This window comes from Hyperoodon ampullatus, assembly GCF_949752795.1.
Source record: "Hyperoodon ampullatus genome assembly, chromosome: 4".
Lineage (NCBI taxonomy): Eukaryota > Metazoa > Chordata > Mammalia > Artiodactyla > Ziphiidae > Hyperoodon > Hyperoodon ampullatus.
In genome coordinates this window covers 111,541,735-111,563,767 of record NC_136917.1, presented here as the reverse complement: position 1 = coordinate 111,563,767, position 22,033 = coordinate 111,541,735, and the positions used below count along the sequence as shown (strand labels likewise).

The window sequence follows — 22,033 nt, the reverse complement described above, 5'->3', positions numbered from 1 at the left end:
CTTTCATGTGTTTGTTGGCAGTCTGTATATCTTCTTTGGAGAAATGCCTATTTAAGTCTTCTGCCCATTTTTGGATTGGGTTGTTTGTTTTTTTGCTATTGAGCTGCATGAGCTGTTTATAAATTTTGGAGATTAATCCTTTGTCAGTTGCTTCATTTGCAAATATTTTCTCCCATTCTGAGGGTTGTCTTTTGGTCTTGTTTATGGTTTCCTTTGCTGTGCAAAAGCTTTGAAGTTTCATTAGGTCCCATTTGTTTATCTTTGTTTTTATTTCCATTTCTCTAGGAGGTGGGTCCAAAAGGATCTTGCTGTGATTTATGTCATAGAGTGTTCTACCTATGTTTTCCTCTAAGAGTTTGATAGTTTCTGGCCTTACATTTAGGTCTTTAATCCATTTTGAGCTTATTTTTGTGTATGGTGTTAGGGAATGATCTAATCTCATACTTTTACATGTCCCTGTCCAGTTTTCCCAGCACCACTTACTGAAGAGGCTGTCCTTTCTCCACTGTACATTCCTGCCTCCTTTATCAAAGATAAGTTGGCCATATGTGCGTGGGTTTATCTCTGGGCTTTCTATCCTGATCCACTGATCTATCTTTCTGTTTTTATGCCAGTACCACACTGTCTTAATTACTGTAGCTTTGTAGTATAGTCTGAAGTCAGGCAGCCTGATTCCTCCAGCTCCGTTTTTCGTTCTCAAGATTGCTTTGGCTATTCGGGGTCTTTTGTTTTTCCAAACAAATTTTGAAATTTTTTGTTCTACTTCTGTGAAAAATGCCAGTGGTAGTTTGATAGGGATTGCATTGAATCTGTAGATTGCTTTGGGTAGTAGAGTCATTTTCACAATATTGATTCTTCCAATCCAGGAGCATGGTATATCTCTCCATCTATTTATATCATCTTTAATTTCTTTCATCAGTGTCTTATAATTTTCTGCATACAGGTCTTTTGTCTCCTTAGGTAGGTTTATTCCTAGATATTTTATTCTTTTTGTTGCAATGGTAAATGGGAGTGTTTTCTTGATTTCATTTTCAGATTTTTCATCATTAGTGTACAGGAATGCCAGAGATTTCTGTGCATTAATTTTGTATCCTGCTACTTTACCAAATTCATTGATTAGCTCTAGTAGTTTTTCGGTAGCATCTTTAGGATTCTCTATGTATAGTATCATGTCATCTGCAAACAGTGACAGCTTTACTTCTTCTTTTCCAATTTGGATTCCTTTTATTTCCTTTTCTTCTCTGATTGCTGTGGCTAAAACTTCCAAAACTAGGTTGAATAAGAGTGGTGAGAGTGGGCAGCCTTGTCTTGTTCCTGATCTTAGTGGAAATGGTTTCAGTTTTTCACCATTGAGGACAATGTTGGCTGTGGGTTTGTCATATATGGCCTTTATTATGTTGAGGAAAGTTCCCTCTATGCCTACTTTCTGCAGGGTTTTTATCATAAATGGGTGTTGAATTTTGTCGAAAGCTTTCTCTGCATCTATTGAGATGATCATATGGTTTTTCTCCTTCAACTTGTTAATATGGTGTATCACATTGATTGATTTGCGTATATTGAAGAATCCTTGCATTCCTGGAATAAACCCCACTTGATCATGGTGTATGATCCTTTTAATGTGCTGTTGGATTCTGTTTGCTAGTATTTTGTTGAGGATTTTTGCATCTATGTTCATCAGTGATATTGGCCTGTAGTTTTCTTTCTTTGTGACATCCTTGCCTGGTTTTGGTATCAAGGTGATGGTGGTCTCGTAGAATGAGTTTGGGAGTGTTCCTTCCTCTGATATTGTTTGGAAGAGTTTGAGAAGGATGGGTGTTAGCTCTTCTCTAAATGTTTGATAGAATTCGCCTGTGAAGCCATCTGGTCCTGGGCTTTTGTTTGATGGAAGATTTTTAATCACAGTTTCAATTTCAGTGCTTGTGATTGGTCTATTCATATTTTCTATTTCTTCCTGAGTCAGTCTTGGTAGGTTGTGCATTTCTAAGAATTTGTCCATTTCTTCCAGGTTGTCCATTTTATTGGCATAGAGTTGCTTATAGTAATCTCTCATGATCTTTTGTATTTCTGCAGTGTCAGTTGTTACTTCTCCTTTTTCATTTCTAATTCTACTGATTTGAGTCTTCTCCCTTCTTTTCTTGATGAGTCTGGCTAATGGTTTGTCAATTTTGTTTATCTTCTCAAAGAACCAGCTTTTAGTTTTATTGATCTTTGCTATCGTTTCCTTCATTTCTTTTTCATTTATTTCTGATCTGATCTTTATGATTTCTTTCCTTCTGCTAACTTTGGGGTTTTTTTGTTCTTCTTTCTCTAATTGCTTTAGGTGCAGGGTCAGGTTGTTTACTCGAAATGTTTCCTGTTTCTTAAGGTGGGATTGTATTGCTATAAACTTCCCCCTTAGAACTGCTTTTGCTGCGTCCCATAGGTTTTGGGTCGTCGTGTCTCCATTGTCATTTGTTTCTAAGTATTTCTTAATTTCCTCTTTGATTTCTTCATTGATCACTTCATTATTGAGTAGTGTATTGTTTAGCCTCCATGTGTTTGTATTTTTTACAGCTCTTTTCCTGTAATTGATGTCTAGTCTCATAGCATTGTGGTCGGAAAAGATACTTGATACAATTTCAATTTTCTTAAATTTACCAAGGCTTGATTTGTGACCCAAGATATGATCTATCCTGGAGAATGTTCCATGAGCACTTGAGAAAAATGTGTATTCTGTTGTTTTTGGGTGGAATGTCCTATAAATATCAATTAAGTCCATCTTGTTTAATGTATCATTTAAAGCTTGTGTTTCCTTATTTATTTTCATTTTGGATGATCTGTCCATTGGTGCAAGTGGGGTGTTAAAGTCCCCTACTATGATTGTGTTACTGTCGATTTCCCCTTTTATGGCTGTTAGTATTTGCCTTATGTATTGAGGTGCTCCTATGTTGGGTGCATAAATATTTACAATTGTTATATCTTCTTCTTGGATCGATCCCTTTATCGTTATGTAGTGTCCTTCTTTGTCTCTTCTAATAGTCTTTATTTTAAAGTCTATTTTGTCTGATATAAGAATTGCTACTCCAGCTTTCTTTTGATTTCCATTTGCATGGAATATCTTTTTCCATCCTCTTACTTTCAATCTGTATGTGTCTCTAGGTCTGAAGTGGGTCTCTTGTAGACAGCATATATATGGGTCTTGTTTTTGTATCCATTCAGCCACTCTGTGTCTTTTGGTGGGAGCATTTAGTCCATTTACATTTAAGGTAATTATTGATATGTATGTTCCTATTCCCATTTCCTTAATGGCTTTGGGTTCGTTATTGTAGGTATAGTCCTTCTGTTGTGTTTCTTGCCTAGAGAAGTTCCTTTAGCATTTGTTGTAAAGCTGTTTTGGTGGTGCTGAACTCTCTCAGCTTTTGCTTGTCTGTAAAGGTTTTAATTTCTCCATCAAATGTGAATGAGATCCTTGCTGGGTAGAGTAATCTTGGTTGCAGGTTTCTCTCCTTCATCACTTTAATTATGTCCTGCCACTCCCTTCTGGCTTGTAGAGTTTCTGCTGAGAGATCAGCTGTTAACCTGATGGGGATTCCCTTGTGTGTTATTTGTTGTTTTTCCCTTGCTGCTTTTAATATGATTTCTTTGTGTTTAATTTTTGACAGTTTGATTAATATGTGTCTTGGCGTATTTCTTCTTGGATTTATTCTGTATGGGACTCTCTGTGCCTCCTGGACTTGATTAACTATTTCCTTTCCCATATTAGGGAAGTTTTCAACTATAATCTCTTCAAATATTTTCTCAGTCCCTTTCTTTTTCTCTTCTTCCTCTGGAACCCCTATAATTCGAATGTTGGTGCGTTTAATGTTGTCCCAGAGGTCTCTGAGACTGTCCTCTGTTCTTTTCATTCTTTTTTCTTTATTTTTCTCTGCATCAGTTATTTCCACTATTTTATCTTCCACCTCACTTATCCGTTCTTCTGCCTCAGTTATTCTGCTATTGATCCCATCTAGAGTATTTTTCATTTCATTTATTGTGTTTTTAATCGATGCTTGATTCATCTTTAGTTCTTCTAGGTCCTTGTTAACTGTTTCTTGCATATTGTCTATTCTATTTCCAAGATTTTGGATCTGGGAGATAGAATCTTGGATCAGCTTTACTATCATTATTCTGAATTCTTTTTCAGGTAGACTGCCTATTACCTCTTCATTTGTTAGGTCTGGTAGGTTTTTATCTTGCTCCTTCACCTGCTGTGTGTTTTTCTGCTTTCTCATTTTGCTTATGTTACTGTGTTTGGGGTCTCCTTTTTGCAGGCTGCAGATTCGTAGTTCCCGTTGTTTTTGGTGTCTGTCCCCCGTGGCTAAGGTTGTTTCAGTAGGTTGTGTAGGCTTCCTGGTGGGGGGGACTAATGCCTGTGTTCTGGTGGTTGAAGCTCGATCTTGTCTTTCTGGTGGACAGGTCCACGTCTGGTGGTGTGTTTTGGGGTGCCTGTGGCCTTATTATGTTTTTAGGTATCCTCTCTGCTAATGGGTGGGGTTGTGTTCCTGCCTTGCTAGTTGCTTGGCATAGGGTGACCAGCACTGTAGCTTGCTGGTCATTGACTGAAGCTGGGTGCTGGTGTTGAGATGGAGATCCCTGGGAGATTTTCGCTGCTTGATATTATGTGGAGCTGGGAGGTCTCTTGTGGACCCGTGTCCTGAAGTTGGCTCTCCCACTTCAGAGGCACAGCACTAACTCCTGGCTGCAGCACCAAGAGCCTTTCATCCACCCGGCTCAGAATAACAGTGAGAAAAAGTAGAAAGAAATAATTAGTAGAAGAAAGAAAGAGAGATTGAAAGAAAGGAAGAAGGGAAGTAAGGAAGGAAGGAAGAAAGAAAGAAAGGAGGGAGGGAGGAAGGATGGAAAGAAAGGAAAGAAAGGAGGGAGGGAGGGAGGAATGAAAGCAAAAGGAAGAGTGAATGGAAGAAGAGAGGGAGGGAGGGAGGAAGGAAAGAAAGAAAGAAAGACAGGAGGGAGGGAGGGAGGAAGGAAAGAAAAAGAAAGTGGAAAGAAGAAGGGTGGGAGGGAGGGAGGGATGGAGGAAAGAAAAGGAAAGAAGGAAAGGAGGAGCGGAGGGAGGGAGGGAGGAAGGGAAGGGAGGAAAAAAAGAAAGAGCAGGTAAAGTAAAATAGAATAAAGTATGAAATATAGTAGCGTTATTAAAATTAAAAAGTAATTATTGAAAAAAAACACGGACCGAAAGAACCCTGGGACATATGGTGGAAGCAAAGCTATACAGAGAGAATCTTACACAGAAGATTACACATACACATTCACAAAAAGAGAGCAGGGGGAAAAATCAAAAATCTTGCTCTCCAAGTCCACCTCCTCGATTTGGGATAATTCGTTGTAAAAAGAGGAAAAGGGCGAAAAGTCTGAAATCTTGCTAAGTCCACCTCCTTAATTTGAGATAATTCGTTGTAAAAAGAGGAAAAAAAAGGGGGGGAAAGTCTTAAATCTTGTCCTCAAGGTCCACTTCCTCAATTTGGGATGATTCGCTGTCCATTCATGCACTCCACAGACGCAGGGCACATCAAATGGACCGTGGAGCTTTAATCCGCTGCCTCGGAGGCTGCACAGAGAGATTTCCCTGTCTCTGCTCTCACAGCTCCCGGGTCTCAGCCTTGGACCTGGCCCCGCCTCTGCGCGTAGGTCGCCGGAGGGCGTCCGTTCTTCGCTCAGACAGGACGGGTTTAAAGGAGCCGCTGATTCGGGGGCTCTGGCTCACTCAGGCAGAGGGGAGGGAGGGGAATGCCCTCTCCTCGCGCACCAGGCAACAAAAGGGAAAAAAGTCTCTTGCCTCTCCGGTAGCTCCAGACCCTTTCCCCGGACTCCCTCCGGGCTAGCACTAACCCCTTCAGGGTCTCTTCCTCCCGCCAGCCCCAGTCCTCTCCCTGCGCTCCGACTGAAAGCCGATACCCGAGCCTCAGCTCCCAGCCCCGCCCGCCCTGGCGGCCGAGCAGACAAGTCTCTCGGGCTGGTGTGTGCCTGAGGGCACCGATCCTCTGTGCCAAAATCTCTCTGCTTTGCCCTCCACACCCCTGTTGCTGTGCTCTCCTCCACTACTCCGAAGCTTTCCCCCTCCGCCACCTGCAGTCTCCGCCCTCGAAGGGGCTTGTAGTGTGTAGAAACCTTCCCTCCTTCACGGCTCCCTCCCACTGGTGCAGGTCCCGTCCATATCCTATTGTCTCTGTTTATTCTTTTTTTCTTTTGACCTACCCAGGTATGTGGGGAGTTTCTTGCCTTTTGGGGGGTCTGAGGTCTTCTGTCAGCTTTCAGTAGGTGTTCTGTTGGAGTTGTTCCACGTGTAGATGAATTTCTGATGTATCTGTGGGGAGGAAGGTGATCTCCGCGTCTTACTCTTCCGCCATCTTCCTCCGGCTCCCCCACAGTGATTTTTAGTCTTCTTTTGAACATCATTGATTTGACCAACATTATTTACTTTTTCTGGGAATATAAGTAGTATTATAAAGACCTAGACATAGTTTTGAAAATGGATACTATCTTTATCGCTGATTATATAGCTATATGTGTTTATTATAAATGACTCAAACAATTTGAAAGTGGAATGAGCATATTTTTGTTGGCTACATAGCTTTATGTCTTTATTGTAAATGATTCAAACAATACAGAAAGGTAGAATGTGGAAGTGGTCCTATAATACCATCCTCCAGCAATTGCCACTGTTTTAGCTATAAACTTGTTAACTTGCAGAAGCCTAAGGACCATAGTTTTAAGTGAGCTTGTGTTCTCATATTGGGTTACATTTGTTCTTTCTGCAAAAACACATAGGATAAACAGCAGCAAACCCATTATAATAAAAACCAGACAATTGAAAAATGAAAATTCATATGAAGCTTCAATAGATACCAATAAGACCCTGAACATTTAAATTTCATAGATCTGTTCATTATGTTGTCTTTCTGGCATTTTATGCTTATTGTAGGTAAGAGGTAAGACCCTCTGGTGAATCTGCCAACCTACAGTATCTGTTCTTATTGCTTGTCTAGAGGGTTGTAAAGAACATCATAATGTTCTGTTTTCTGTCTTATAAAAATATGTATTTGGTAGCTTTAGGGGTCTTTCTGAATCTTTTCTCTGGATGTCTACCTGGATGTGATTATATAGTCATGAAATTGTCATGTGTGGCTGTTTGAAGCAAATTTATTAGGTCATCTATACCTCATGTTTCTTTACTGATGATCATTTATTCACCAAAAAATATTGAGGGATTTGTGTGTACCCAGCACAGTGCTAGGATCAAGGGTACAAAGGGACAAGTCCTGCAAGGAAGAGAGACACATGCATGGGCAACTCTAAGGTGATGTGAGAACAATGTGCATGGGGTTATTGCCAGAGGAGAGAGGGACTCCTTTTTGCCAGAAGGTGCCTGGGAAAGATTCTTAGCAGAATTGATGGTTCGTGACATGAGTCATGAAAGTTCAGTAAGAGTGTGTAGGTGGAGAAGGGACTGGAGATGAAGAAAGTCAAGACAGAGGTGCACTGAGAGGGAAGGGAATTAACATTTGTTAAGTGCCTCCGGGATGCAGGCACTGCATGTCAGCTAATCAATCCTGTAAGGTCTCTTTCCTCTCTATCCTCTCATTAACCAGGGGAAACCCAGTCTCAGAAAGGTTGCATGACCTGCCCAAGGTCTCAGAGTTACCACTTGGAGGAATCAGGATTCGCACCCAGGTTTGGTGACTCTGGAGACCATACTCTGTCAGTAGCATGAGGCTGAGGAAACAGCTTGTCTGTCTTCTTGGGGGAATGATGGGTTGATTGGCTGGAGTGTGGTGTACTTTATAGGAAAGAGGCAGAAATGAGGTTAAAAATGGAGAATGGGGCCAGTTGGTGTGGGTGTTTGAGAATACCAGCGAGGGTTTGTAAGCGGATATGAAAGCTCAGATTTATCTTTTAGGAAGAGAACTCTGGCCACCTTGTTTGGGCTGCAGGGAGCTGGGTAAGACTGCGGACAGGGTTGTAGATTTACCCTCACTGCACTTAGATGTTCAAAAACATTTTTTTCCTTAAAGTTGACCAGACTTTCTCCTTAAGACCCCTCCCCCACTTAGTAAGTGGAGAAAAAAGAACCTGCATTTAGCTGAGAGTAGTAAATTCAGTCTGCTCCAATCGTGTAAAAAGTAATGCATTCTCTCTTCTGTGCCTCACGAAGATGGTGTCTCAGTAAGTGGGGGGTCCCATGCCCTTGAGGTTGTATGTGTGTGTTTATCAGAGGTTGGCGGGCGGTCCTTGCTGGTGCTGACTGGGGTCTGGTGTTGTTCTGGCTCTGCCTTGGTCATCTGTTGCTAAAGTGTATGGCTGCTGTAACTTGTGGTCCATGCTCTCTCAGGTCAGTCAGGGTCCAGGTGTCCGTTTTGCTTACACGGCCACACCTTGGCTCTTGCTAGGGCTGCATAGCACCGCCCCCCTCCGCCCCGCGCCGTGAGGTCTGATAGCCCCTTCCCTCTACAGTCCTCCATGGTACCCTCAGGGACATCACACCACTTGAATACTAGGGGGGCTCTGGATAGCTAAACTCAAAACTTAGGCCCTGTCTTTACGTAACCGCTGTGACACAATTTTACTGATTTACATGATACGGTCATTACCCATGGGGTCACCACCCCCACGTTGTCATGAGGGTGGGAGTGGGGCAAGAGAACATCGCGTGAGATGACATCCTCTGTTGCTCCAAAAGGAAAGTGGTACGGAAGTTCCTCGGCTTTTGGCTTTGTCATCAACCCTTCTAGGTCCTCAACCTTCTCTGAGATTTTAGGCTCAAGTGGGGAGAAGCTGTACCATATGTGTCTCTGCTGCTTTCTGCCTTCTTACCCACATCCACGACTACTTCTCTTCCACCTTTCTTCTTGTGTTCACAACTCACTGGGACTTGCCCTAGGTCATCCAGTCCTACTTCCAGAGAGGCCATTAACCTCCCACTTTGGGCTGTAATAGCAGCTGAGATGTCACGAAGGAGAGAGACCAGCTATAAGATAAAGCAGTCTCAGTTGGAAAGTATTTCAAAGTTGTCATATCTGTCATTTTCATCTGTGATGAAGCTGTTACAGTAATCTAGGTGAGGGATAATAAAAGCCAGAAGAGCGTCTTAGGAAGGAGCATTGGTGACACCCAATGTGGGGCTGATAAGAGGGAGAAGTTGAGGGTGGCTTTGGGGTTCCTAGCTGGGACAACTGTTGGATAAAGACGTACTTGACAGAGAAAACACAAGTGGAGAAGGAGTAGCTGCGAGGGCAGCAGGTACAAGTAGGAGCATTAGGAGGTGGGAGGGGGGAGGGAAGGTAATGAGTGAGTTCAGGTTTAGACCTGATTGAAATGCTGGCTAATGGCAGAAATATGGGGCGGGCACTGGGAGAGCATCTGCCTGCCTGGAGAAATATATTTGGGAATAGGTGAACCTACCCAAGGAGAAAAAGAAGGGAAGCTCACTGCCATTGTAGATGTTGAATTTAAAGACGTAAACAAGGTCATCACTGTTTTAATTCTTCCTTGCACTTCACGATGACCCAGTACTTTGGAACTTCCCCTCCTAGTTTCCTGCAGTGGGGCAGGTCAGAGGTCACAGAGTACCATCAAGGGTGTCTGCTGATGCTTTTGATCCCCAAGGGGACCTCTAAAACCCCAGGTCTGACACATGGTATACTGAGTTCATATCAGAATGAGGCCAGAATACACAAAGAAAACTTTTTGATGAATGGCTGAAGTTGAATAATTTGCAGGTACATGTAGAGGCAGTGTTAAAACTTTTTCCATCATTGTCACGCCTGAGACATAGTCTAACCTTTGGATGTACTCTGCTAATATAATTACCTTGCTGTCTTTTAAAGGTGGCTTTTAATTGGGTTCCCGAGCAGCAGCTGCTGGTGAGGTGCTGGTTGCAGCCTTTCGATATCAGGTTCATTAAATGTTTCCTCTTCCTGGACAGGGCATCTGGCCTTGGCTGGTAACCAGCTGTTGCTGAAATGCCATCACTTACAGGATTGCCCTTTAAGCCACTGATTTGTTATTTTGTTGAGTTTCGACTCCTTTCCTCTCAAATTTAAATGGAGCTTTATTGAATACAGTGCTAAACTCAATTCTTCCCATTCTTAGTGGCCTTTTCATCAGATTATTTCCCCCTAGTTCATAGCATTTAGTCCTCTGGCTGGGCGAGAGGTTTAAGAATTAAAGACAGCTTGTCATTTACGGGGCTAAGGACTGTCCTTGGGGAAGTGCGGTGGATTATCTCACAGACATGTCCTCAGTTGGCTGATGATTTATGCACAAGTAACACGAGGTCTCTTAGCTAGTTGTTTTCCTTTTTTGTAAAAATGTGCCAAAAATTCTAGGATCTTTAAGAATTTATCTCTAGGATTATTGTCCTGAAGGTTTTTTTAATTGAAGTTATAGTTGATTTATAATATTATGTTAGTTTTGGTATATATCATAGTGATTCAATGTATTTTATAGACTAAAAGCTTTTGTCCTGAAGGTTTTTAATTCATTTGAAGAAAATGAGTATGTAACAGTCACATTGAATAAAGAGAAATTTGGGGGTAGGGTGGGAAGGTGGGACAACAGAAAAAACTCAGGTTTTGTCTTTGGTTTTCTGTCTCAGAGCAGCTGTGTGGGGCTGGTCCTTTTTGTGCCCCAGGATGAAGTCTTGAGCAGGCCCAGTGTATTTGTTGATAATTCTCATAAAATCAAAAGTTCTCCAGTCATATTTCCTTCCCAGACAGTCTCAATTTGGTATTAATATGTCTAGCTTCAAATAGACTGGTTTAAAGTGACAGCTTCTCCTGTCCCTAGCTCAGATTCTAGATTCACTATTGTCAAATTCCACCCAAAGAAAACCTACTGGTAATTTTATTAGAATACATTGAAATTATAGATTAATTTACTCTTTAGAGGTGATAAACTTATTTTCTTAGGTTCGTCATTTATATTTCTTTGCTATTGCAAATGCTGTGTTTTCAAAATTGTTTCCTATTTGTTGATATTGTATCAAAGTGCAATAAATTTTCGTGTATTGATTTTATATTCAACAATTTTGAGGGATGTTCTTATTTAATAGTTTTTCAATGAATTTTTAATGTAGACACATCATCTGTGCAAAATGATTTTTCCCCCTTGTTTTCCATTTCTTTTTTCCTTTATTTTTCTGTGTTGCCCTCCAGACAGAATTGGTAAATACAAGTGGTGATAATTGCCATTTTTTCTTATTTTTGACTTTAGAAGGGTTGCTTGTAATAGTTCACCATTAGCTAAAATGTTTGTAGTAAGTTTTTGCTTGATATCCTTTATCAGGTTCAGAAATTTCACTTTGGAGTTTGCAAAGAATTCTAATCGTGTGTTTGTGTAGAATTTTATCAAATACCTTTTCTGTGTCTGAGATGTTGTGAGTTGAATCTTACTGAGGGGTGTTAAGATGCATCCTATGGTATCTTCTAGGTAGAAAGTCATTGCCAAGTGTACTGGGAGTGTCATTACATTTTGAAATATGATTTATGTAATGCTGATGCATTTTGTAAACATATAGCCTTTGTAGGGAAATATCGTGTTGTTATGCTGTTATGCCTGAAAAATAAAACATAACTTTGTTTGTTTTTCTTTCCAGTATTACTTTACTGTTCTTTTTGGCCACGAAGGTCAGAAACCACTAGAGCTGCGCTGTGAGGAGGAGCAGGACGGTAAAGAGTGGATGGAGGCCATTCACCAAGCCAGGTATGGGCGCAAATCCTCTATGTGACACTGGATTGTCTGAGTCTTGCATGGGGGTTTCACCATCAGCGGTAGTTTCGGATGAACTTGCAATTCTAAGATGGGTTTCCCCTTGGTTCCTCCTCCTTAGTCAGGTGTGAGATGATTCTTTGCACTTCCTGTGGATATATTCTGGCTAAATATTAAGGTAAAAAATAAAACAATAATAATGATAATTACTGAACATAGGATTTGTGCCTCTGTGCCAGGCACTGTTCTAAGTTGTTCTGAATTAAGGAATTTGTTAAATGTTTTGATTCACTTATACTCTCAATAGTCTGTGAGAGATGTTATCAGAATTAGCCTCTCTCTCACAGATAAGGAAACTGAGGCCTGGGAGCTTAGCTTGTTTGCCTGAGACCACACAGCTAGTGAGTGGCAGAGCTGGGATACGGACCCAGCCGAGCCTGCATTTGTAAACCTTGCCCTGTGCAGCCTGGTTATCGAGAAAGGGGATGCCAACCGCTATCTAGGCAAAGAAAAGAGTGTGCTTTGTCTTCCTCCTAAGAAATACCAGGAAGGTGGAAATAAGCACTCTCGGCCTCAAATGAGAATGAAGAATCCAAAAGAGATGCAGGCAGACCCTTCTTTTTTATTTTTCATATTCAGTTCCAAAGTCCTATCCATTTTTGTTTTGAACGGCTCCCAAACTTGCTGCTTTTTGCCTGTCCCTGCCCTAACCCAGGCTCTCCTCACTCCATGACTCCCTGCTCGCATCCTCAGTGTTTCAGTGGCAAAACTCAGTCTTTTTCTTTGCCAGATATGCCTCCCCCACCTTCTCCTATAAGTCTATTCATGTCTGTCTCTAACACCCACTCCCGGACACTTTCTCCCTGCAAGCCAGTGCTCACTGGCCCCCCGCTCCAAGTGGCCACAGCGCTTGCTTTACTACATGTGGAATATTTAACAACTTAGTACAATGTAGGTTATTTTTTACATATTTCACGTGTGTGATTTCTGTTTCCTGGGCTGGATTGTATGCACCATGAGAGGAGGAGGATGAGGACACATTCATTTCTGAATGAAGCACAGTGCTAATTATGTAGTCATTAGGAAATGTTTTCAGATTGATTATAAAGCATATAAGGTGTCCTGAGTTTAGGCTGTTCTTTGAGCCCTGGTGACTTTTTTCCTCTCCCCTCCTGTCCTCTCCCCTCTTCTTTCTTCAGCTACTGTATATTGACCACCTTGCTCTGTGGCAAGCAGCATGCTAAATGCTTTACATACTTATCTTTCTTTTTTTATTCCTCACAACTACCCAGTAGGGTATTATTAATTCCATTTTACAGATGAGAAGACGAAGATTCATGATGATAAAGCAGAGTGGCCAAGTCTAACACAAAGTTGTTAAATGGGAGGACTGGGATCAAACTGAGGTCTCTCTGACTCCAGAACCTTTAACCAATGTTCTATATTGTAACGTTCTTCATTATTATCTCTTTTTCTCTTCCATCTTTCCTTCTTCTATTTCTTTTTCTCTTCCTCTAATTCAAAGACGAAAATGGATTAATGTCAGGTCAGGGTTGAGAGTAGGTGTTATTTGCAAAAGATTTCAATTCCTTTTCTTTCCTCCCCTGCAAAATATTTCTCTGAGAGGCACAGGGTTGGCGCCTAAATGCTGCTCTCCAAGGTGGGCCCCAGTGCAGCTTGCCGACATCATGATCCAGGCACACCGTTCAGGTGTCTCCACTCTCAGTGTCTCTGTCTGAGAGTTTTGCTCAGACTTAGGACTAATGCAGACTGACTCACTGTAGAAAGAAAAGTCAGGTCTTCAAAGGTGAAAGAAGTATCAAGTTGGCCACGTAGAGCCCTTGGGTCATTTCCAGACCCAATCGTTGTGACCACTTATATTCCTTTTTACCTGGGAGTTAAAATGAAGTAAATAATTTAAAACACGTGTATTTGCCCATTTTTTTTTCTTTCCAGAAGAGCCAAGTACCATTAGTAGCCTAAATGCCTTTGTAGTTGCCAAGCAAATATTGTGGTGAACCAAATAGAGTATGAATTACTTTAAAATGGTAAAATTTCAAGTAAGGATTTTTTTTTGGTATACCAAGAAAACTTTGTCATGTATGTGGAAGTAGTTCATTAGCAGTTTGGTGTTGACTGACATATGATCAATCCAGGGCTCACATGATCTTGTCAGGAAACAAAGGTTTTAGAAACCACTTTAGTGGTTTAGGTAATTGAATGGTAAAAATTCTCTTCTCTTTTAGATTTGAAGATTTGGTTAATAATTGATCTTTTTTATTGATGTCCTGACTTTTGGTGCATTAGAATTGCTCTTCCTTTGACTTGAGGTCCAGGACTGGGTTCTTTGATGACTTCCTTTTAATTTGACTGCTTTATACCTGAGTTCTTATATTTGACTTATTACACTGAGATGCTTCTTAAATTTTTGTTTTCTAAATCACAAAAGACAATAACTTTTTCATTTATGTTTCATTGAGTCAAGTTTTTGGTATAAACTTGTTGGTCTGTGAAATTCATTCTGACTTTGTTCATATATTAGCAGAGCCAGAAAGTTAATGAAGCTCATTCAGAGAAAGGATTTGTCAACCATTTTTGCTTGGCATTGTGCTAATTAAACAACTGGTTGGTTGACTAAACATTTTACCTTTAGAGGACAGTCTGATGGCATTACTTTGGTATTACTGCCTTTTGAGTAGAAAATGCTCAATAATTATGGGTTTATTGATCCCTCTTTTTAAGGCTGAGCTTTTGATGAACTGATGACTGTTTTAGCCTGAGACTAGTTCTTTTCTGAGTTGCAGATCCTCCGTAGAAACAGGGACTGCTCAGAATCCTTCTCTTGGTCACTGCTCTTTTCCTGAGGTGTTTCTCAGTACTGGACTGGATGTTCTATGTTTGGTGCCATGAAAATCACATTCCTGAGGCTGGCTTTTGTACCTCAGAGCCGAATTAACTTGCCTCCCTTTGCCTTCAGAGGACCTTTAAGTCATTTCCTGGCATGTCACATTGCATGTTTTCTTCCTTAGCCCTGGCCCAGGAAAACATCTTTTGGAAATTAACATTCTTATTTTGAAGATTTGACTCGGTCTAGGAAGATTTTTCTCCAGTTTTGCTCAAAGTTGGTTGATATATTTCTAGAAACTGGCACATTTAAAATATCATTTCATCATGTATTACTGGCACCGACCGGTTCATGGGAAGCTGCTAGCAAGGCTCAGTCTTGTTTTTGTTGGGATGAGGTGAGGCCAGAGTATTTTAATAGTAATGAAGTCTGTGTTTGTTCTATAAGTGGTTTGCTGGTTGGGTATGGGACTTTGGACATTTCCAGTAGCCTGATATTTCTCTGTTCTCTTGCCATATCTGTCCATCATGGTTGATTTAGTTGTAGACATTAGGACAATCAAAAACACTGACCCAGTTGATCGTCGGTCTTTAGGGCTCATTGGCTGACAAGACAATGTCCACAGCTCTTTTACCCACGTTTTGTCTTCTGGAGCCCTGATCAAATGAAGCCTCGGAAGTTAGAAGGTAGACATGGCCTGGAAGAGGATCCAGATGTACAAGAGGTACCAAGGATCTTCCCATTCTGGCCTAAGCATAAGACCTGAAGGACTTGGTCTGTGACAGTTGGGAAGAGAGGTAGGTGGAAAGTATTCCAGAGTTGTAGGGGGTAGACTTCAAAGGACCTTGTGACCACCTGGATGTGGGCCATATTAGACCAGGGTGGTGTCTAACACGTCTCTCAGGTCCCTAGCTTGGATGGTGTCACTCCCTGGGAGGACATATGATGAATGAGAGCAGGTCTGTGGGGCAGGGTGACGAGCGCTGGCCAGGAAGGGCTTCTGCAGGGAATTGGAGGATATGACTGCCTGGAAGGGGCAGTGGGGAACTGTGCAATACTGATGGGTCTCCTTGCCCCTTGGTATGTCAGGTATGGGAGAATGAGTAACAGGGGCTGCTAGAGAAGTCAGGTGTGTCCGGAGGGGAGAGCTGGCTCGGGGTTTCTACCAAGACTGAGGTCAGGGGAGGGCTTGTGAAACACTGGAGTCATGGGGAATGTGGTGCCTGGTGTTGCACACCATGGGATGTATGTGGCTTTGCTCACCTGCAGAGCTATGGCTCATGCTCTCAGTGTTTGAGATGGTCCTACTATCTTTTGCCTGCTCTCCAACTGAAACTCAGCGCCCTCCCTCAATGCTCTCTCCTCCCTTTGGTGTGTGCCTGTGACAGGTGGCTCTTAGGGTTTCCTTCATGGGGAGCGTATTTGCAAGAGAAAAAGGAATCGGGCATATGCCTCCATTCCATAAAGGTCATGTTGCATTTAGTTTGGCTAGGGCTTGACGTAGCCCTTTCCTTCACCCTGTCAGTTCTGAACTTGATGAGCAGAGAGACTTAATCCTCCAGTTAAGATTTTCAATTAAGTCTTGTCCTCTTGTCCACTAAAGAAAGCTCTAATCCAGCCTCTTGGGTCTGTTTTTATCTATAGTCCTTTTGATTACATGTGCCTCAGGTGGCCTGTTGTCCATATTCCCCCTTCTTTCTCTCTCAATCTCTTCACCCCTCCCTCCAACACACACACACACACACACATACAGACACACACACACACACACACACACACACACCATGGTAATTGTCCCAAACACCTAATGCTTGTAACCTCATTCTTTTTACTTGGATAGAGGCTTAATTTAGAGCAAAGTGTATAATATAAAATCTGTCCAACACTGAAGGATACACTGTGTGTATCCTATCATCCGCATAAAATCAGCGCTTTGTAGAACGTGCATGGAAAAATCCCTCACAAATCAGGAGAGTGATTACATAGAAAAGCTGAAAACGCTTTATGTTTCATAGCAAAACCACAGGACTAGAAAATCAGCAATGGGTGGTGATGTTATAGCCCAAAGCAATCCCAAGGCCATATTTTGTATTCTTCTGGTAACAGTAAAACTATCACTATTAAAAAAGCTGAAAATGTGGACTTTGTTTTTTTGAGATATTGGATTTCTTTACTATGAACTTCTGTCAGATCTTTGCCTCCAGATTTGCCCTATGAAAGAGACTTTGGCATTTTTTCCCTTAGAGTTTGAACAGTACAACACAAAAGAAAAGCGGTAGTGTTTGTGGACTGTGAAAGATTTACTTGGTTGGGTGGTAGAACTTGTTTTCTATAGAGAAAAGTTGGGCTTGGATTGTCTTATTTACAGCCCTTTGTTAATACTTCTGTCAGTTATCTTTCCTGTTCCTTATGGTAGTTTTGGTTCAGATGCTCATCTTGTCTCCTTCCTTAATCATCAGCTTACACTGCAGTGTGACCTTGTGTCTCCACTCACAAAGCAGGCATTCCGTCCCCATGTGCACCTGGGGTCACCCACTGCAGGGGTCCACCCCAGGGGAACATCTCTGGTTCCATGAAGAGCTCCTCCGTTAGCCTCTCCCTCTGATTTTCTTGCTCCGTTAATTATTCCATTTCTCTCGTATAGTTCCAGTCTATTTACCTGAGCCTCCTCTCTCCCCCTATCCCACTCAATTTGACATTTTTCTTGTGTTCTTTGATTTTCCTTAAATCTCTCCCACCTTAAAACAAACCAAAAAACCCCTCCCTTGGCCCTGAATCCTCTTCTAGCTGCTGACCTCTCTCAAAAGCACAGCCAGGCTTCTTGGAGAAATGGTTTTGTTGTTCTTCCTCTGCTTGCAGCTCGTGCTCTTTTCAGCCCTTGCCAGTGGGTTTCTGTCCCTACCCCATTGAAGCTGTGTCACTTGGGTCAACAACGACTTTCCAAAGCTTTTCTTTCCTTATATAACTTTGTAGAAAGAGAAGAGATTCATGGGAGTGAATTAGTCTTAGAACCTCTAACACTGAAGTGAAACATGAAAAATATTGATTAGCCAGTGGAGCGGACCTATTGAAGTAAGAGAATTTGAGAGCTAGAAAAATGGAGGGTAGCGATGTTAAAGCGGCCGTGAATGATGCCTGGAGGCCTGGTCTTGCTTAGATAAGGGTGCTGCTGTTCATGCTCAAACATTGCTTAAATAGGAACTGCACTGCTGTCATCCTGGACTGGATTTCCCCAATTCCCAAAGACACCACGATGCCCCTGATATGAGGAATGCCGATTCCAAAGTTTTCTCAATAACATTGAGCATAATCCTGGAGCTGGTGGGAGTGTTTATTCAGTTACCCGTTGTATGACTTTTCAGCTTGGGTTTTAACTATAGTTCTCTCTCTCTGATATTCTGGATATATATGCTAATTATAATTATCTAGCATATTAGACATGTATCTCTCATTAGCAAATATGTCTTCAATCAAAATAACTAGGATAAGGTTCTGGCCCAAGTAACAATTCCTTGCTAAGCTGATACAGTTTTTTCCCTTCTATAAAAATAATTAAGGGCTATGATTTTATACTGTGCCTCTTCTCTGGACGTTTCAGGATTCTACTGGAATATTTCCTTCTCTCCTGTGTGTAGTAGTGGTGGTTTGGTTTTGGCTATAAATATTATACAGGAATATTTTACTCCCATATATGTGCCATCTGTTGATACTCAACAGATTAGTTTGGCTTCCATCATGTTGATTTATATGGCTTAATTTTATTATTCCCCTTTGCAGTGAGAAACCATTTTTTCTTGAGGGAAGTTAAACTGAATAACAAAAATTAAATAAATAAATAAATAAATAAATAAACAAATAAATAAATAAAACGAAACAGAAGTAATGAATAGATTAGGCAAACACTCTTAAACTTGATAAATGTTTACCTTATGTCTTTTAAATTAAAAAAAAACTCTTAAACTTGAGCATTGTCTAGTAACTGGAAAACTTAATCAGACAAAACATATATTGGAAATATAGTAGAATAGAAATAGCAATGCTTTGAAAATTCTTACACTGAAGGGAAGCCATGCATGCATTTTCAGTTGATTTGACACAGTCTGGAGTAGACTTTTATTTACTAGTGGGATACATAAAGAAAGCTTTAACAACCCAATCAAAAAATGGGCAGAAGACCTAAATAGACATTCCTCCAAAGAAAACATACAGATGGCCAAGAGGCATGTGAAAAGATGTTCAACATCACTAGGTATTAGAGAAATGCGACTCAAAACTACAATGAGATATCACCTCACACCAGTTAAAATGGCTATCATCAAAAAATCCACAAACAGCAAATGCTGGAGAGGGTGTGGAGAGAAGGGAACCCTCCTACTCTGTTGGTGGGGATGTAAATTGGTACAGCCACTATGGAGAACAGTATGGAGGTTCCTTAAAAAACTAAAAATAGAACTACCATATGATCCTTCAATCCCACTCCTGGGCATATATCCGAAGAAAAACATGGTCCAAAAGGATACATGCACCCCAGGGTTCATTGCAGCACTGTTTACAATAGCCAAGACATGGAAGCAACCTAAATGTCCATCGACAGAGGAATGGATAAAGAAGATGTGGTACATATATACAGTGGAATATTACTCAGCCATTAAAAAGAATGAAATAGGGCTTCCCTGGTGGCACAGTGGTTAAGAATCCGCCTGCCAATGCAGGGGACACGGGTTCAAGCACTGGTCCGGGAAGATCCCACATGCTGCGGGGGAACCAGCCCATGTGCCACAACTACTGAGCCTGCGCTCTAGAGCCCGCCAGCCACAACTACTGAGCCCGTGTGCCGCAAGTACTGAAACCCGTGTGCCTAGAGCCTGTGCTCCACAAGAGAAGCCACCACAATGAGAAGCCTGCGCACCGCAACGAAGAGCAGCCTCCGCTCAACCGCAACTAGAGAAAGCTCACGTGCAGCAGTGAAGACCCAACACAGCCAAAAATTAAAAAAAAATTTTTTAATTAAAAAATTTTTTTAAATTAAAAAAAAAAAAGAATGAAATAATGCCATTTGCAGCAACATGGTTGGACCTAGAGATTGTCATACCGAGTGAAGTCAGACAAAGCAAAATATCGTATATTGCTTATATGGGGAATCTAAAAAGAAATGATTCAAATGAACTTTTTTTTTTTTTTTTTTTGCGATATGCGGGCCTCTCACTGTTGTGGCCTCTCCCGTTGCGGAGCACAGGCTCCAGACGCACAGGCTCAGCGGCCATGGCTCACGGGCCCAGCCACTCCATGGCATGTGGGATCTTCCCAGACCGGGGCATGAACCTGTGTCCCCTGCATCAGCAGGCGGACTCTCAACCACTGCGTCACCAGGGAAGCCCTCAAATGAACTTATTTACAAAACAGAAGCAGACTCACAGACTTAGAGAACTTAATTCCCCAGGGGGGAAGGGTGGAGGGAAGGGATAGTTAAGGAGTTTGGGACTGACATGTACACACTGCTATATTTAAAATGCATAACCAACAAGGACCTACTGTATAACACAGGGAACTCTGCTCAATATTATGTAACAACCTAAATGGGAAAAGAATTTGAAAAAAAAAAAAGGTACATGTATATGTATAACTGAATCACTTTGCTGTACACCTGAAATTATCAGCACATTGTTAATCAACTATACTCCAATATAAAATAAAAAGCTAAAAAAAAAGAGAAAGCTTTATTATTTTAAGGTGGGAGGATATCCCAGTAAGAGCAGTAAGCTATGGAGACCAAATGAAATACTTTGAATGACTTGAAAATTTTGAGAAATGAAAAGTATTTTGTGAAGAAGAATAAACCATGCAAAATAAATCACATTAGATGACTTTTTTTTTCATTTGACAGTGACTTCATTTGAATGACTGTTTTGTGGCAGGCCCCATGCTAGATGCTGGATTAATCTCTAACATTTTTTCCTGGATTATTGTGGAACTTCCAACTGGTCTCCCTTTCTCCCCTTGTACTCCACCCCTCACCTCTGTGCTTTCCTACCACAGCAGCCAGTGTGATCCTGTTAAAAGTCGAATTTGCCACACCTCTGATTAAAGCTCGGCATGTCCTGCAGTGTAAAAACCTGAGACTCTATATTGGTCTACATGCATTAGAATCCTGTTCCCTCTTCTACCTCTCACATACTCCCCCCAGTAAACTGGCCACTTTGCCATTCCCCACACAGGCCAGACCCACTCCCACCACAGGGCTTTTGCACTTGCTCTTTCCTCTACTTGGAAGTCTCTTCCCCCAGCTGGCCACAAGGCTTACTCCTCAGGTCATTACTCCAGTGCTGGCTTCTCAGTGAGACCCTGGTTGAAGGTCTCTTGGTTAAAGAGACCCTCTCTTACACCCTGGTTAAAATTGTAACCCCATCTCCCCCACTTTCTTTCCTACTCCTCCATTTTTTCCTTTAAGGTAACCATCACCAGGTAACATACTATACATTTTTCTTGTTTATTTTATTGTCTTTTGCTCCGCAGTACAGTATACACTCCACCAGGGCACAGATTTTTTTTTCCTACTTTGTTTATTCCTGTATCCAGTGCTTTGAACAGTTTCTGGGTACATAACAGTCAATAAATATTGAATGAAAGAATGAATTTCGAGTCACAGAAACTTATAAAGAAGGAAATAAACATCACATAATCCCACCTCACAGAGTAAATAACTGCCATTAGGACTTGTGCGTGTGTGTGTGGGGTTCCACTTAGTATTATAGAGATGTTGGAAAAATACAGAAAAGCACAAAAGATGTGATTAAAAATGACCCATAATTGCTCCAACCAGAGAAAACTCCTTTTTTGTGTTTGGAGTATCTATCTTTCCGTCTTTCTCTCCTCTACTTTCCAACCCCTTGTAGCTGTGATATACATAATTTTCTCTCTGCAAGTGAACATGTATGCATGTGCATGCACAAATCATATTTATTTTAATCTGGGGTTTTTGTTATTATTGTTCATTTATTAGTAAGTCTTGGGTATGTTCCATTATGTTCACTATTCTTTAAAATATGATTTTAAATGGTTTGTATCATTCCATTGTGTAGATGTACTATTGCTTTTTTAATCACTTCCACATTATATACACATATATTTAGATTGTTCCCATTTTTGTATATTTATTTTAATGAATGAACATCTTGTTTGTACATTTTTTGCAAGTCTTTATTTTTCTTGGGTTAGATTATTAGAAGTGAAATTACTGTGACCAAGGATATGTATGACCTTTTTAACCTGTCCTGATACATATTATGACATTGTCTTCTGGAATGGCTCACTCCAGTAGAGAGTACCCATTTTACCGTATCTTTACTGGCACCGAGTAGCACTGTTTTCTAAAACTCTTGATAAATTTGATAAACAATTTTGACTACTTTGATTAAGTAGGATCTTTTTCCTGTATTTATTAGT

General features: G+C 41.1%; 1 protein-coding gene across 2 annotated transcripts in view; it reads left to right on the top strand.

Annotated features, from left to right (window-relative positions):
- The window catches only part of RASGRF2 (Ras protein specific guanine nucleotide releasing factor 2), a gene marked incomplete at both ends in the record, with an annotated part of 248,550 nt that overhangs the window by 64,104 nt on the left and 162,413 nt on the right, over positions 1-22,033 (top strand). For both annotated transcript variants that reach the window (XM_079701968.1, XM_079701967.1), the window contains one exon: positions 11,633-11,739. In XM_079701968.1, coding sequence (XP_079558094.1) covers positions 11,633-11,739 — 107 coding nt within the window. The remainder of the gene's footprint in view (positions 1-11,632; positions 11,740-22,033) is intronic.